General features: G+C 41.6%; 1 protein-coding gene across 1 annotated transcript; it reads left to right on the top strand.

Moving 5' to 3' along the window:
• Positions 1 to 328: 328 nt before the first annotated feature.
• On the top strand, positions 329 to 17,419 carry ERRFI1 (ERBB receptor feedback inhibitor 1). Its single transcript, XM_067567027.1, has 4 exons — positions 329 to 485; positions 13,611 to 13,806; positions 13,938 to 14,014; positions 14,778 to 17,419. Exons 2-4 carry the CDS (start codon positions 13,685 to 13,687, stop codon positions 15,974 to 15,976), a joined length of 1,398 nt encoding a protein of 465 aa, XP_067423128.1. The 5' UTR covers positions 329 to 485; positions 13,611 to 13,684; the 3' UTR covers positions 15,977 to 17,419.
• Positions 17,420 to 17,921: the final 502 nt, after the last annotated feature.

Raw genomic sequence — 17,921 nt, forward strand, 5'->3', positions numbered from 1 at the left:
GGCCGCCCTGGCACGGAGCCGGATGGACTGCATGCGGAGGGAGGAAGAACAAGGCCAGACCCGGCCAGAGCAACCCCGACTTTGCGCTGCTGCACGTGCCATTGGCCAATCACACACGGGCGTGTCCCGCTCCTGCTCTCGCGCACGCTCACGGTCCGCGTCATTTGTCCCTAGATTCTCAGAATCGCGTCTCCGTCCCCACGCTCGGTGGCAGCGCTGATTGGGTGGCGGCCCGACATCGCCCCTTTAAGGCTTTCTCCGAAGCCAGTGACGGAAGGAGGTGTGGCCGGGCCGAGGGGCGTGGCTTTCAGACGTGGCCCACTCCAACAACATAAGAACAGTGGCAGCGCCGCGGCCGCAGGGCAGCGACAGCGTTTACTTAGAGCTGCTAGCGACGGGCTCGGGTGTGGCGCACGCGCAGTGCCAGTGTCCCCCCCAAGCCGGGCAGGGAGTGGGATATGCAGAGCCGTGGCACCGTTCTCTGGGTAAGTGATTCCCTAGGGGGCAGGGCTGCGCCGGGAGCAGCGCGCTCAGGGGGTGCGGGGTCGTCCCGCCCGCGCTCCCGGCTCTGGCCCCCACGTTTCTTTCTGGGCCTGCTCTCAGGAGTGCTTGTTGCCATGGTAGCCGGGCCCTGCTGTGGGGCGCCGCGTCTCCGCCGGCTCCTCGCGCCCGGCTCCGTCTGCGGCAGCAGAGGCTGGCAGCCGCTGCTCTCGGGGAAAGGAGGCTCTCTGCCGTGCGGCGGCCTGGAGCCTGCTCGGGTCCCCGGGCTGGGCAGGAGCTGTCCGCTGGATGCTAACGCGTTGGGACTGGAGGAGGGTGTCCGGCGCGGCGCGGCGCCGCACCCTGGGCTGGGCACAGCGTGATTGAGTGGGGGATTAGTCATGCGGCCGGGGGTGTCTGCCTCTAGGCGGATGTGCCTGCGGCACAGGTGTGGCGCGCCCAGTTACCGGGCTCCTGGCAGGGGGAAGAAGGGGGCGGCTGTAGAGCAGGTGCTCTGTTGTTCCCTAGCCCTGAGGACGCCTGGGTTCGGCATGTGTGTTGTGACGCTGCGTGCCAGAGCCAGTTCCATACTCGTCCTCCCCCCACTCTGTGGTAACCAGGTTCCGGGAGGAGACATTTGTCATCCTCCCCAGAGCGGGCGGAACTGCATCCCAGGGCTAAGATTCTAGAGCTGCAGGAGCTTTGTTAAAAAACCGAAGTTGTACTGTCTCGGGTTCAGTTTACAGCAGTTGGGATCATAGCCAGCTCAGGGCCTGTCACTAACACTTCAGCTCCAAGTGTTCTGGAAGCCAAAGTTGGTAGAATTTCTTATTTCAGGCTAGTCACAGTGGTCCTGAAAGAAAAATGACTAAATTATGTAATGCTATTTTATTAACAAACTAAATCACAAAATCACCTAATTGTTGCGTCATCTGCTAGTATTTGAAGATAAGATGTTTTGGGTCTAAAAATTAGTGATTTTTTACTTTTGTTGATCCAAAAAAGATGACCCATCTTTTCTACTCTTGTTTCTCTCAGTCATAATTATTACCCTAAATTGTTATTTAATAAGGTATTCAAATGCAATGGTTAACTAAAGACTTAGGTTTGAGAGTGGGGAGAGGGAGACATTTTCCTAAAAATATTTATTGTTTAACCAGGCTTCGTACTAGATGTTGTGGTGCTATTTGAGCATACTGCAGGCAATTTAATTACATTACTTTTGATGTAGTAAAATACACACTGTACAAAAGTTCCAGTTTTAAGCCATGATCCTACAAATGCCTAAGCATATGTGTAACATTGCTCACATGAGCAGTCCCAGTGACTTCAGTGTGCTTAAGTATTACACCAGCATTGAGGCCCCAGTTCTACTTCGTAAAATGTTGACACATTAACAAGACCTTCTGTTTCAAAGAGAGAAACTCAGCCAGAAAAAGATAATTCATTTCTATTTTTGTGTTTCTTTAAAAGCTAGCACAGGTAGGGCTTTACCTGAATTTGCAATTGACAACTCTATTACCTAGCTATAGAACTTAGGCAGAGAAAACAAATGTATTGTTTAAAACGCTGCACCCATATGTATACTGCATAACCATCATAGAAAGGAAGCTTTTTTTAGAATTTAGTTTAATGAAAATTAGTCACACTTTCCACATTTACTGTCTGACTTATTGCAGCACATTTTCATGTGGCTAGCTATTGGGTCTAGTATTTCCATTATACACCTGTTTTCAGGAGTTATAGCTCTGCCATAATTTTCTTTCTCCCTGGACTGAAACAGCAAAGTGGTTAGTAGCAATTCTTTTTCCTTCTAGCTGATTTGCCAACCCTTTAAATAAATAGCACATTGTGGGTTCAGATGCTGCTTTTTGCACCCTAATTTAAGATGACTTAAGTTTTCTTGGTCACTCTAGCCCTTTATATGGACTCATGGCTTTGTTTTTTCTGAAATAGCCCATTTGTGATGGTTAAAACCAAAGACAACACTGTATACTTACTGTATTTATAATGCTTCTTGTGAATGCATGCTACTCTAATTACACAATATTAATGGTGTATAGTGGCTTTGAAACTTCAATGGTCTCATGCCACTTATTGACAGGTTGGGGGGGTTTAATAGTATAACTTATGTGATAAGCCATGATCTGTACACTAATGTGGAATTTATCAAATTTAGTGTAGTTATTTAGTTGTTGGCAGAATTTGAGCCAGTTATATATTAAATGGTGTTTTATTTTTAAATGAAAGCTGGCTATATCCACTGTAAGACTTCATAATACTATACACCAAGGCTGCAGCATGAGCCTGAAATCTGACAGGCAGTGGCAGGACAATAATTTCACTGCTTAAGGGTTAGCTTTAATCTGTAATTTATAAGTTCCTCTGGATGCTGTTTTTGATCACCAAAATTAATAGAGTTAAAACCTGGGATAAGTCTCCTGTAGAAGGCAAACAGCACAGTACCTTCAGTCCATCTAAAAATCACGTCCTCTCACAGCCATATAATGTGGCTGTTCTAGTTGGGTTAGCTGTTTTCCTTCTGCCATAACTTTAAGTTTCTGCACAAATCTACTCCTACCCACCTCTACTTTTATTTCTACCTACTCCCCACCTCTTTCCAAGCTGCTTTCCTATTTGTTCCTCTGTCTTCTTCACCCTACTTGCTGCCCTTTATGCTTTGAACAGTCTGAGTGTGCACCTGTCCCTGTGCGCCAAGCTACCAATCTCTTCACTCAGACTGCTCCCTAAAACATGATTGTCCACGAAACTTTTCAATATTGATGAGCTAGAGCCCATTCTAGGTCAGTAGGTGCTTGGGAAATCGGTTTGTCTAAGAGTTAGCTGATATATTTTTGATAAGATTCCTAATGATGGATGCCCACAATTGAAAAATTAAAATAAAGAGTTGAATTTTCAGTCTTTGGTCACCTGAATTATTATTTAGATTGTAACTGGGGTTAGGGACCTAATGAAATTATGTAATGACCACTGCAGAAACTAGACTTTCAAAGCCTAATTACACAATATGTTATGAATTTCATTAAGTACATTAAACAGTAACATCAAATAGACTTTCTGAAGTCTAACTAGGATCCGAAATGGTTAAAGATTAAAAGCGGTGCAAACAGTTAGCTATCATCCCAAATTAACAGAAATCTTATATATGAGTATATTATAGGAGGAAATTACATCATATTGTCAAATAAGGAAGAGTTAAGATGAACAATGACTTGTATGACAAAAATGTGCCCCTCCTATGAATTGCTTGTGAGATTTATTAATGATACATGGTGGCAAGGTAAGCAAAATTAGGTTAAGACCATATGTTCTTACTGCTTCATTTCCTTCTAAGAATGTATAGTTGATAGATGCAGCTTTTAATTCTGTGTACCAGAGAATATGATCTTTTATCTCTTCAGCATGTAGCATCACACAGATAGATATGTGTGTAATCCCTGTCTAGATTTTGTGTAGGCATGCAACAATTTTCACTGCAAATTGGAGCCAATTCCATTACGTGTGGTGCATCCTTTAGGCACGGCTTAGCCTCCTGTGCATAACAATGATTTGAGTGCTGTGGTGGTGATTGCTAGAGCCCTGCAAATCTCCATATATCTGCTGACCATGCATATTGCGGATTGGATGAGGATACAAATTTTGTATCTGTGCAGGCCTCTAGTGATTGCCACAAAAATGCCAATAAATAAATAAATGTATCTAAATGGTCCATTGTTTTCAGAAAAAATGGCTACAGTCTGATAAATATGGCTGCATGATCACAACAATAGACTGAATTGAAGCAAAGAAATGGAACTTCACATTTTAATTTCTGGTCAGATATGAAAAACAAATATTGTAGCTGCAGTGTAACTGGAGTATTTGCATACATATAGTTTTCATTAGGGAAACGGCCAAAAAATCTACATAGGGCATGTTGTATACTATGAATCAGTGGTTCTCAACCAGGGGTACTCATACCCCGGGGGTACACAGAGGTCTTCTAGGGGATACATTCATTCATCTAGATAGTTGCCTAGTTTTACAACAGGCTAAATAAAAAGCACTAGCGAAGTCAGTATAAACTAAAATTTCATACCGACAATGATTTGTTTATACTGCACCATACACTGAAAAATAAGTACAGTATTTATATTCTAGTTGATTTATTTTATAATTATATGCAGTTTTTCAGTATTAGTGTGCTGTGACACTTCTGTGTTTTTTTGTCTGATTTTGTAAGCAGGTAGTTTTTTTAAGTGAGGTGAAACTTGGGGTATGCAAGACAAATCAGACTCCTGAAAGGGGTATGGTAGTCTGGAAAGGTTGAAAGCCACTGCTATAAACTACCTTAACATCCAAATATTTATACTTGTGGCAATACAGTCTGGGAAGAATATTTTTAAACTCTCTTTGTACTCTCTCTGGTCACAAACTGCCACAAACATTATTTTGCTTTGCCTTAGCTTGGGTCTCTGAGTTTTTAGTGACTGAAGCAAGAACTAATTGTAGTTTTCCTTTATAGTCATTTAGCTTCTTGACTAGATATGCAAATTGTAATATTTTCAGGAAGTCCTCACAGGCTTGTATCTTTCTGATCACTTTACTTCATGTATGTAGGGCTTGTCAGCATAATTGGGAAGCCATTGTGAATAACCGAATTTACTAACTCACTCATTTTCACAACAAACATCATAAATCAAGGACGCTGTATTACATAGTAGTTTGTCTGGTCACTTTGATAAGTGTAATTTAGCTTTATTTATGGTAAAACTAGTATATTCTGTTGTATTTTGTGAAATGAATTAAATTGTCATACAATTTCATAGAACTACAATATTTTATTAAATCTTTGCTAATCCACAAACCCAGTTACTGTCACATAACTGATGGCATAAAGAGAGTTTCTCTGTAAAATGAGTTTATGCTGCAAATTGACGTTGTTCAAAAATCTATGAAGAAATATATATTCCTCAGTATCCTTATTGAGAGTGTACCATCCAAAATCAAGTGTTAATGCATCTCTGTCTGGTAGAGTCTGAGTTTGCTCCCTACTAAGCTTCAAGTTCACAATGCTAAACAGTGTGCTATGTATTTTAAAATAGAAGCACAAACTCTTTAGACCCAGGACACAAAAAGGTAAAACTGACTTAGTAGTAGAGGAGAACATGCGGTTATGTTGCCTTCTTTGCTTCCCCTCCTACACTCACTTCAAGAACGTTGGAAACTGGGACAGTTTCATAACAGCTCATTCACATTTCCCCATTTAAATGTTAGAGGCAGGTCACCTATGAATTCACAAAGAGATTATTGTTAAAAGTGAGCATGCTTTATCAACACATAATTTGTCTTTATTTTTTTATTAAGAAAACTGACTAGGTGATGGAAACAATTGAAAAGAGTGCGTAAATATTTAAATGTCTATTGAAATGGAAGCTTAGAATTCCAAGGAAATTTCAGAGCAGGTGATGGTTGCACAATCACTCTGAAAGCTGAGATTTAGACAGCATTTAGGAGGTTGACACACTGATTACTAGTAGTGGTTTTGGCAAGGCGCAGGTGGAGGCTGGGCCTTTTAGAATCCCTGCAGGCTATTTCACGTAATCAGAGCAAGCATTCTACCCTACATGTGCTTTCAAACTGTTTAAGCACCAGTCTCCTTCCTATCTCATCTGCTTTTTATATTTCAACAGACACTTTCTCTGTGGTCTTGCTGGATCTTGTAAGCAGAGTAAGGTGGAACACTGGGGTAAATCAAACATAGTGTGATTCTTAGCATTCTTAGCATTTTAGCCTATGGATGAATTATTTTAAAATTATTTTCTAATTCTTGACACTTAACTTAAGAACTTAACTAGGTAGGTAGTAAATTGAGCACTTTACCTGTCCTGTAGGCAACAAGTGAGAACTTAAAACGGTGATACAGCTTGAGCTGACATGAGCAGTCAAACTCCATTTGGAACACGCATTTCTGGCTTATGACACTTTTTGTGGTATAAACTTGCATGGATTGATGTCGATCTTTAATGCTGCATGAAACTGAGTTTGTGGATCAGTGTCCTACTTCCATTGTGCTGCTTAAAAGGATCTTTGCCAAATGGTCTTCTTCACTCTCAGTCCTGAAGTAGAATACCCTGTCTGTGCTTGCACAACTGAGAGAATGAGAGGTTAATGCCTTAACTGGAGTCTCGTGTATCTTTAGCTGATAACTAGTAAGTGACTTAATGAAATTTTCTTAATCACTTTCAGGAATTGCTTATCAATTTACTTCTTAAAGAAAATTTTAAACTTATTGGTCAGTAACAATTAAAACATGTTAATTTGCAAGTAAATCTAGCCTTTACTCTAAATTTGGTACTTTTTTTCCTAACCAGGAGGATACACACTGTAGCAGCTATACAAGTTTACTTAAGCAATTATATATTTTAACATTTTATTTGGTTTAATAACTTTTTTTACATATTTTGTTAGAAAATTGTACATTTATTTACTAGAGTAATTTTTTCTTGGTTGTTTTTTTTTTTTTTTGTGTCAAACTTTACTTGTAGGGAAATTGAAGTTCAATTCTAAGTGGGTAAAAACAGCATTTTAATTTTTTTATTTGTTAAAACTACTGTTAAATATTCTAGATACAGAAGAAAAGTTTACCAACACATATTTTGCGCATAGAACTGATTTATTCAACAAAGGAAGTATTATCTTGGTAAATTGAAGTAATAGTTTCTAGTCATCATGTCCTTCAAGATTTTAGAACTAGTATATCTCATCTTCCAACACCTACTTTTAATTCATAGGTCAAAAGAGGGAAAACACACATGTTTCCTGCTTTTTCAACTCCCAGTCAGCTTATGAACTAATCACTTTATTCAACTAGTTCAGTTCAATGAAATGGGAATGGGGACGGGATGGATCACTTCATGATCACCTGCTCTGTTCCTTCCTTCTGAAGCACCTGGCATTGGTCACTGCTGGCAGACTGGATACTGGGCTAGATGGACAGTTGGTCTGATCCAGTATGGCCATTCTTATGTTTTTAAAATAGTCTGTCTGCACTTGCATAAGAGGCTAATGCTGTCAAATGCTGGTTTAGCACTTCAACTGGCTGGTTGGTAATAGTACTTAGACAGTGAGTTCTACCAATTCAGTGGTATGACTTCCTCTAATATTTGGTAGCAAACATGTACTGCTTAATAACTTTTTGTTTTTAATTTAAATTATTTTAATAAGTTTATGCCTTAATGTAAGTTGTCATAATTTCAAATTAAATTTTAAATTGGTTTATTTTTAACAAAAATGTATTTTATTTAAATAAATCTGAGTTGTGTTTATTTTTTAAATCATAGATTTTAATTCGCCCTAGCTTCCATTGTTTGGGGGGTGTCTTTAACTTGATTTTGTGGTGTAAGAATTAACTATCTAAAGTTAAAAATAAATGTTGCTTTATACTATCTCATAGTTTAAGTTAGTATTCCCATATATGCTATTGAAACAGAAGGGCTGAAATAAAGATTTTTTTTTCTCGTAAGACTATGGTGCAATCCTGTCACAGAAAAAATGGCAGACTGTGAGTCTTGCACAATTTCAGCAAAGCTCACCTTCTCCTGCCTATGAGTCATGCAACATGCCTGGCTAAGAAACACTTCAGTTGAGGGAGAAAGAAAGGAAGCACCTACATTGATTTGTGTTGATGCAGATGAGTTCTGGTTGTTCAAGGTTTGGAAAAACTCCATGCTGCTTTATCTTGTATTACTGGCTCTCATTAAGAGTTATAAGCATGTATACAATCTCAAAGTATTTTACAGATGTTTATCCTCCTTGCCTCTGAGAGTCAGGAAAATCAGTATTTTCTCATTTTACAGTTGAATAACAGAAGTAGAGAAATTAAGTGACTTGTTGCCCTAGGCAGCAGCAAAAGTTGTTGTTAGAGCATGAGTTAAAACTTTGGAGCACTTGCCTTGGTCCATATTTAGTATTGAGCGCCATGGCCCTGTAAGCAGCAGATAGGTCTGTAGAACCTACCTCTTGCAGTATCATGGGAACAGAAGTTTAATTTTCAGTGCAGAAGGATGCACTATTATTCCTGACCCATTCTCTGGAGAACAGGCAGTTTCCTTACTTATTCTTGAACATATTTTCTAGGGGATGGAATAATGAAAGGCTGGGGAGCTGGAGAGAACACAACCAACAGTAAAGAGTATTTATTGTGCATCCCTTAAACAGTATGCCAGAGCATGATCTGGTCCCAAACCCATGTCTGGCTTACGTTTTTCAAGAGAATATCCTTTCAGCTACCCAGGGATGTGACATAACTGGCTGTGTTCGGTAAACATGTCTCTTCCTGGGTCATGTCTACACTGCCGAGGGAAGTCGACTTACTTTAAGGAACTTTCAGCTGCCGATTTTTAGAAGTCACAGCAGCATGTACACACTATGCTGTTTGCACAGGTCTCGTTCATCCACACTCACCATGCTTATTTCGACTTTCAAAGCAGTGCACTGTGGGTGGCTGTTGGGATGAGTTTCATCATCCCATGATGCAATGCTGCTTTCCCCTCCCTTCTCCCAAACAAACAGGAAACCTATTTTTGTGCCATTTTTTACTCCCCACGCTCGCCATTGCTGCAGAAACATGGAACCAGCTCAACTCTGCACTATTATTGTGAGCTTCACAAATACATCGCAGCTTATCGTCGAGTATTTTCGAAGTAGAGCAAGAAGCCGAAGCACAGACAACAGCGATGCCACCGAGGCTGCCCTGCAACAAGCCATTGAGCAGAACAGTTCCCGATTGCTGCAGGCTGTAACAAATCATCTGCAGTCCGTGGACCGCCAGTTCTGGTGCAGGGAAACAAGCACAGACTGGTGGGACTGCATCGTTACGCAGCTGTGAGATGATGATCAGTGGCTGCAAAACTTCCGTATGCGAAAGGCCACTTTCCTTGAACTATGCTTGGAGCTGGCCCCGTCCCTGAAGCCCGTGAATACTCGCTTGAGACAAGCTCTGACAATGGAGAAGAGAGTCGCTATCGCTCTGTGGAAGCTGACAACCCCCGACTGCTACCGCTCGGTTGGGAATCAGTTCGGAGTCGGTAAACTACAGTGGGCATCGCAATGATTCATGTATGCAGGGCCATTGGTAGACTTCTGCTATAAAGGATAGTGACTTTGGGAAATGTGCAGGACATAGTAGATGGGTTTGCCACGGTGGGCTTCCCAAACTGCAGGGGGCCATTGATGGGATGTACATCCCTATCTTAGCGCCTGTCTACCTAGCAACCGAGTACATAAACCGCAAGGGGTACTTTTCCATGGTCCTGCAGGGCCTTGTGGATCACTGGGGTCATTTCACTGACATCTAAGTGGGGTGGTCTGGGAAGGTGCATGATGCACGCGTATTTCGTAATTCAGGGCTGTTCTCTAATATGCAGGCGGGCACTTTCTTCCCCGACCAAAAAATTCACATCAGAGGCTGTGGAAATGCCCATAGTGATCCTGGGGGATCCTGCTTACCCCTTGCTCCCTTGGCTAATGAAGCCATACACTGGGCACCTTGACAGCGACAAGGAGTGTTTTAATAACAGGTTAAGCAGTGGCAGAATGGTTGCAGAATGTGCGTTTGGGCATTTAAAGGGTAGATGGAGGAGTCTTCTCACTAGGCTGGACATGACTGAGAAGAACCTCCCTTCTGTGATATCTGCATGCTGTGTTTTTCATAATGTGTGTGAAGCGAAGGGTGAGATGTTCCCCCAGGGTTGGGCTGTGAAGGCAGAAAGACTGGCCGCCAATTATGAGCAGCCAGATGCCAGCAGTACGCTGCGAGCGAACCATGGAGCACTTTGCATTAGGGAAGCTTTGAAAACCAGGTTCTGCAATGAGATGCAGGACTAATTTCTGTTCCTGTATGTTTGCTGTTGGTGAAATCCCCATCCTCCCCCCCCAATCAGTATCTGTACCTGCCAAATCCCTCCAGAACAAGATATGATTTAATAAAGAAACGTTGAAATTATGCAAACTTTATTTATGAACATTCCAGTCATGAGGGAAGGAGGGGAGTGTTCATTCACTGTCTCAAGAGGTAGGGTGGTAGCTTGCTGGCCAGCTGTCAGCGTGTATTTCAGCTTGGCCAGTCTCCTCCGAGACCTTTTGGGGGTGGGGAAGGGGCGGGGCAGCAAAGCCCTCAGTGGAGGAGCATTATGGAGGGGCTGCAGCGAGACTGTCCTGCCTCTGCTCCTCCTGAAGCTCCACAAGCCACTGCAGCATGTCTGCCTGGTCCCACATGATTCGCAGCATCTCCTGCGTGGTACTGCAATCATGCTCCATCATTTCTCTGCGACTCTCCCTGTCCATGGTCATATTCTGGGACAAGGTCAGCCACCATGCTCTGAGTTCTGTCTCTGCAGCCATTGAGGGGTTCATGATCTCGCCCAACATGTCATCTGTTTTTTTTGTTTTGTTTCCTCTTTCTAATCTGTGATAGTCTTTCCACAGCATTTCTTGAGGGTGGGGCCAAGGCCAAGGTTTCTACTGAATGAAAGAAAAATAACAAGGTAGCCATTGTTAGCAGAGTAAAGAAAATGACACAATTGCAACAATGTAGACAATACTCCCCTTGCAGTGCACAGGACAAACACAGACCCTCATTCCATTCCTGACATCCCATAAGGGTCTGCTTGCTTTGCAGAGAGGATCTAAGGACAGCATGGGGGGGTATATAGTCTCTGCCTAAACCAAATAAAAGTAATCAGTGTGACTTGGTAGGACACTGCAATGGGGAATATAAAGGCACAGGGCATCTTCTGTATAGCTCTAGTATTTTAAACATGCACCATCATCCCTAAGTGACCATGAGCGATATCAGTCTCCTGAGGGTCACACAGGAGGAAAGGGAAGATTTGCTGCACACAGTACCCACTGTGTTCAGCCATGATGCAGGCTCCCTTGATTGCAGTGTGGCTCGGCAAAGTATCCGACCATGGAGAGAGGAACAAGGCAGCCCTCCCCAGAAAACTTTTGGAAAGGATAACAGATTACCTACACTAAAGCTTCTGTGAGATATCAACTATGATTATTGGAGCATCTCATCACATAAATAAACTCCCAGTACAGTCACCGAAACACCTGAAGTCGCCTCCCCCCTGCCACCCCCTATGTAAAAGGACAGAACTGCTAAGAAGGAAAAAACTCACCAGATGTACCTTCCCCGGGATCATTAGTGCTGTCCTGTGTGTTGCTGGACTGCTCTGGGGTCAGGAATAGGTCCTGACTTTCAAGGAGAACGGACACCCCGCTCTCCTGCACCCTGCTCTCCTCATCCATGGAGTCCTCATCATTGTCCATGGACTGTGACCTAGCAGAGGTATTAATGCTGTGGGGTGGCACCATGATGGGATTGCCACTGAGAATTGCATGCCCCTCATCGTAGAAGCTGTTAGCTTCCCTGGCTTTCTGATATGACTGACACAGCTCCTTGATCTTCACAGAGCACTTCTGCACATCCCTCTTGTGTCCCTTCTCCAGCAGGCCCTGGGATATCTTCCCATAAATGTCCAGATTCCTTTTGCTGGCTCTAAGCTGAGCCAGAACGGACTCCTTGCCCCACAAACTGATGAGATCTAAGACCTCTGGTCTACTCCATGCTGGAGCGCGTTTGGGCTTTGCAGTAGCCTTCCGGAGAACAGTGACAAAGCTCACTCCACACTGGCAGCACAGAAAATGAAAATGAAAATCTTCCCGGGGCTTGAGGGGAGGGGACATTTCCTGGTAGCATGACCACAGAACAGCACAGCGCGACTGTCCAGAACAGTCAAAAAGAGGCATTGTGGGATACCTCCTGGAGGGCAATTACAACTTCACTTAAATAGAAGTGTCTACACTGACACTAAATCGAGCTAACAAATTCGAATTAGGCGCTACGCCACTTGCAGAGGTGGTCTTATTAAGTCGACTTTTGCCGCGACTTAATTTGATTTAACAGTAGTGCCAGTGTAGACGCAGGTGTACAGAGGTCGACATAAGTGTCTTTACGTCGACCGAAGTCGCCACTGTAGACCAGGCCCTGGTCATGTAAATGTCATTCTTATCTTGCCCTAAACAGTACACTGTACTCCTTGAGCAGGTCAAGAGTCTGTTTTAAAGTGATTTTAGGACATTTAGTGTCTGTATTCTGGTGAGTAGACTGAGGTTCTCCTGCCCTGTTATGTTTGCAGTTTCTCTGGTGTCCAAAATGAACAGCTGATCTTTCAGAAATTGGGGGGGAAGTGGGTTCACACAAGCATAAGCTTGTAAAGCAACATGTTCCATAGATTACCATTTCTAATTGAATTTAAGTGTTTGCCAGAAACTTCTGTTTCCCATTGTGAATAGGCCTACTAAACTATTGTGCACCCATTCAAAACAAGCTTCAGTAGAAAAGGATGACCCTAGTTTGTTTAGGTTTGCTCAAGCCAATAGCTTGAAACTGTTTTGGGATACATGCTAGAAGGAAACCTTGTCAGACTGACAAATGAATTTCTAGTAGCTAACACTTAAAAAAGCAATTAATTATTCAATATAATGATCTTATCTGAAAGCCCTGTGAATTGATCAAACCTTTGATTTAAGCAGTCACTTTATATTCAGTCTCATAGAATGACTCTGACAAGATTACATTTGAAATGAAGCTATTGTGCTTTGACTTCCTTTTATGTTAATACCCTTGGCAAAGTGACTTATCACAATAATACAGAGGGACGTTTGTCTAATACAAGGTTATACAAAGGTTTGTATATTTTGGCAAACTTGGTATGTCTGTTGAGCAACTGTCAACTCTGTCAAGGTCTGAATTTGCTGGCATAAAACTTCTATTCATCTCCTGTTTTACTGAAACTTGAAAAACTTTGGATTGATGTTTCCCCAAAAACGAACTCTTACAGAACTTATTCTAAATGGTGGATTTGTTTTTTATAGTCAGAAATAGAAGGGCAAACACTTCTGATGTGTGAAATACTTCCTTCTTATCAGCAGGTGTTTGGGCCCCAGAGGCCCTTGCACAAGGGAGTCACTGTAATTCAAAGATTTGGGTGGCATTTAAAATGGGAGACTTGCTCACTCATGTTTGCTTAGTGGCACTTACATCCTCCTCTTCTCTGAAGGGAATGAAAGCTGCAGGATACCTGGCGAGAACTGTGGATTTCTAAAGTTTGGAGGCATTGCAAAGCAAGGCACAATGTCAACAACAGGAGTTGCCACTCAGGAGATGGGAGTTCCATTAAAGACTGGATTTCTCCATAATGGCCAAGGCATGGGAAGTCTGAAAACCTGCTGGAATGGCCACCATGGGTTTGAAAAGTAAGTGGGGAAAACTAACCTTGCAGCTGGCTTTGAGTTCTTGCCAAGCATGTGACACAAGTGGACCCAATAAGTGGTATTAGGGCTTGTTCATGAGTCACTTACTGAGAATATTTTTTCCTTTTTTTCAGTACTTTCTTTAACATGGATCCTCTAGCGATGGCATATAATCTGAATCCATCGACACAGCAACATTTTACATCCATTGGTATGTACACTGAAGGTTTTTAGATACATTTCTTTAAACTGTTCAGTGGAAGTTGTTTAGAAGAAAATCTGTCCCTTTTAATATCTCCAATAAGAGACTGGAGAGACTCAGATTTTAGACACAAGGCTGCCCTCTAGTGATAGAATTTAAACACTGCTTTAGCTGTGTTCCAATGTATTGCTGACTTTTTCCCTAATATTTTAAAAGTCTATTTTTATTTGTTCTGGGCAAAAATATGTAGTCTGTGTGAAAGAAATTGTGTTGTCAAATATTTAGCAAAACTTGGTCACAAGGATAGAACTCTGTGGAAATAATAGTTGCAAAGTGATTAGGGCAAATCAACTGCATATTAAAACATCTATCATTGAGACACAGCCCTATTTTAATCTCAGTTATGCACTGGGTCTCTAATTGTCTTATTTAAGTGGAGCACTGGTATATTATAAATCTTAGATAAATTACATGGTGTTGAATATTCTACCTCTGAGGATACATGCTGTGAAACTTGCTTGGGCATGGTGAAGTGTGCTGTGTAAAGCAAGCTATATGGATGGGACAACAGCTGGCTGTTCATAAACACATTGTTATGCAGGTGTGTTTCAGGATTACTGTAGTTAAGTTTTATTAATTAAGGTGGCATTTTTCCTAGTGCTGAATTGGGAACAAACAGATAGCTAAATAATCTGTCACAGATTTATAGTGGGGAGGGTGGGAGGTAGACATTTTAGAAATAGACATTTTAATCTTTATTATCCCCTCCTAGGGCACATTGCAAATCCTGCACCAGCAAATGACTACTGCTTTACTGAAAGCTGTGACAGGGTCTCACCTCAGAAATCCAGCCCACCACCTCTTAGTCCCAAAAGTGAGAAGCTTAGTTCAAATCATGAAGATTATCTTGTTCCTAGTTTCAGCAAACTGTCAGTAACTGTGGACTGTGTTTCTGAAGACCTGCTTCCTCATGCACCGACAAAGAGTGGGCCACCTCAATTTCCTTTTGCATCTTCCAATGACCGTAGCTCTAGGCCACTACCTCCACTGCCCATTTCTGAGGACCTCTCTCCAGATGATGTTGATAGAGAGGTGGAATTCTTAACCAGTTCGGATACGGACTTCTTGTTAGATGATCATGGACTCCCTCCTTTTAAATCCAGTGCTCCAAGCAGACGCAGCTTTAGGGGCTGCGGCCAGATCAATTATGCCTATTTTGATGCCCCAGCAGGATCTAAAACAGAAGATGCAAACTCTGCAACTAACCTAAATGGATGTACACACAACCTATGTCCTCCTCCACAACAGCTACATCGGCGTTTGCGAAGGTCCCATTCAGGGCCAGCTGGATCATTTAATAAACCAGTAGTGAGGATATCTAGCCACTTAAATAGGGCTTCTCCCAATTCTGATGAAGACAAACCAGAGGTCCCACCTAGGGTCCCCATACCTCCTAGAGCACTCAAACCAGATTATAGAAGGTGGTCAGCAGAAGTCACTTCTAGTGCATACAGTGATGAAGACAGACCTCCCAAAGTGCCTCCGAGAGAACCTTTATCACAGAGCAATTCCCGTACACCGAGCCCTAAAAGTCTGCCATTGTACCTCAATGGGGTCATGCCCCCCACACAGAGCTTTGCCCCTGATCCGAAGTATGTCAGCAGCAAAGCTCTACAAAGACAGAACAGTGAGGGATCTGCGAACAGGGTCCCTTGCATTCTTCCAATTATTGAAAATGGTAAGAAGGCAAGTTCAACACACTACTATCTGCTTCCTGAAAGGCCTCCATATCTGGACAAGTATGAGAAATTCTTCAGAGAAGCAGAAGAACCCAGCTCAAGCACAGAAATGAAGTCCTGGTCTGGTGACTGCACCACAACTTCCGCCCCAGCAAAGCAGGACTCAAAAGGTACAATGGACATAGTTAGCCATGTGAAACAAAAACCTCTGTGTTATGTGGTTTCTCCATAGATTCATGGAACATGATTCACCACAATTTAGGATGGAGTAAATCTTAACAATTTTGCTAACTTTTTGAGATCCAAGGAAAGGTTCTCAAATAATGAAGTAATAGAATTCTTCCTGTTTCAGAAGAAAAGTGGAATATCAATGGTAAAGTCCTCTTATGCTGCATATCTCTCTGAATTGTTTTTCTGCACTAAGTCTGTCTTAGTCTGTATAACTGGAAGACTGTAAAACGTTTATGGAGCCATATGGAGCAACCATAGCCATGGTTAGCCAGTTATACACTATCCTAGAGTAATATATTTTGTAAAGGCATATCAAGGAAAAAATCCAGTTTTGATAATAAGATGTGTCTAAAACTGAAATCAGGGAAGAAAGTGCAGTACAGTATTTGTTTTATAGCAGAGGCATTTTAAAATCTTTTGCAGAAGATGGCATTGCTGGGAGCAGACCCCATTCTCTTTAGCTAGAATGTGCTCATCTGGCTAGAAGGAAATTGACATCCACTTAAGACTTGCAAATGTATTGGAAAGTGTTTAGGCTGATTTTTTTTATATGTCCAATATTTTGAAAACTTAGGGTACAAGTAGAATTTAGTGAAGTAGTTTCCAAAAGAGGTTAGACTTCTTTTTTTATGGTGCCTCTTGGATTCTTTCACCCACTAACAGGCACTTGGCAAAATTCTGCAGATTTTCCTAGCAGAGACTTGGACCAGCTAATGCTAACCGTCACCCACTATTCTCTCTTTAATGGGTCCAAGGAACACATATTAGTGTCCTAAAACTGGCAGGGAAAAGATAACTATGTACAATTGCTAGTAAGTGGGCAGCAATGACTACATGTCCATATAGTATACAAACTTCTGACTGTATTATAAAAAGAAACGCAACATGAGCTGGTCTCGTGTTCTGGTTTCTATTCAGTATTTTCTGGTTGTGTGGTTTTTGTTTTTTTGGTAAATTAAACATGATTCCATTTACAAACAGTATCAGTCACGTGTACCTTTGCTTTAGATACTGCTGCTTTCTGTTTCAATTTTTTTCCCCATAGGCTGTGCCTCACTGTTCCATTTAGATCCAGTGATACACTTGTGATACACTTGTGCATTAGCTGTTTCTCATGCTTACTTTCACATATTTATCCTTTTTATAGATAAGCACAAGAGAAAGGGTGCTCATTAATGGAGGTACATGACTATCATGTTTTCTGCCTAACAGAAATAAACAAGCTGTTTACAGTTTAAACTGCTGAATGAGATATTTGAGCTATTTTAAAGCTTACTTTTATGTTTTAGTACAAACTAAATGAAGGTGAAATACATGCTATAGAAAATGCACTGATATTTCTGTATCATGTGTACAGTATTGGACAAAAGGATTTTATTCACTTTTATTTTGAATATGGTCGTGTCTTGAATTTAATAAAGTTATAATATACTTATTTATGATACATTTAATGTTTCTTGCTTTATTGGGTGGTTTATGTTTGTATTCATTTTAGTTTTCAATGGGATTTTTCTAAAAGGAAAATTTTGCATACATGCAAAACATGTTAATACAACATTTTATGGCTCCACGGTTAACTTTTGCAATTCTTGATTTAATGTTAAGGTTCCTACAGCAGTTTGCTCATTCACATTGTGTACCATCTTCTGTTCTTGTGTAGCTCTGTTCATTGTGTAGCTGTGGAGCCTATTTTAGGGTGTGTCCAATTTATCAGGTTGGCCAATAACATGCTATAAAGTCATGCTACACAGTCTGTCAAGATTACTAAATCTTATTATTATTAATTATTGTGTCCAATAACACCCACAATGCGCTATCCACTGTGCGAACACAAAAGAAGTCAGCAGTGCTCCTGATCTGAAAAGCTCACATGTTAACAAGTCCAAAAGTGGACAGAGAGAGAGGGAAAGGAAAGGGAAACTTCATCTGTTTTTCCCAGATGAAAT

The sequence above is a fragment of the Emydura macquarii genome, unplaced genomic scaffold (genome assembly GCF_026122565.2).
Source record: "Emydura macquarii macquarii isolate MOO-44397 ecotype Brisbane River unplaced genomic scaffold, CSIRO-AGI_Emac_v2 contig_2768, whole genome shotgun sequence".
In the NCBI taxonomy this organism is placed as follows: Eukaryota; Metazoa; Chordata; order Testudines; family Chelidae; genus Emydura; species Emydura macquarii.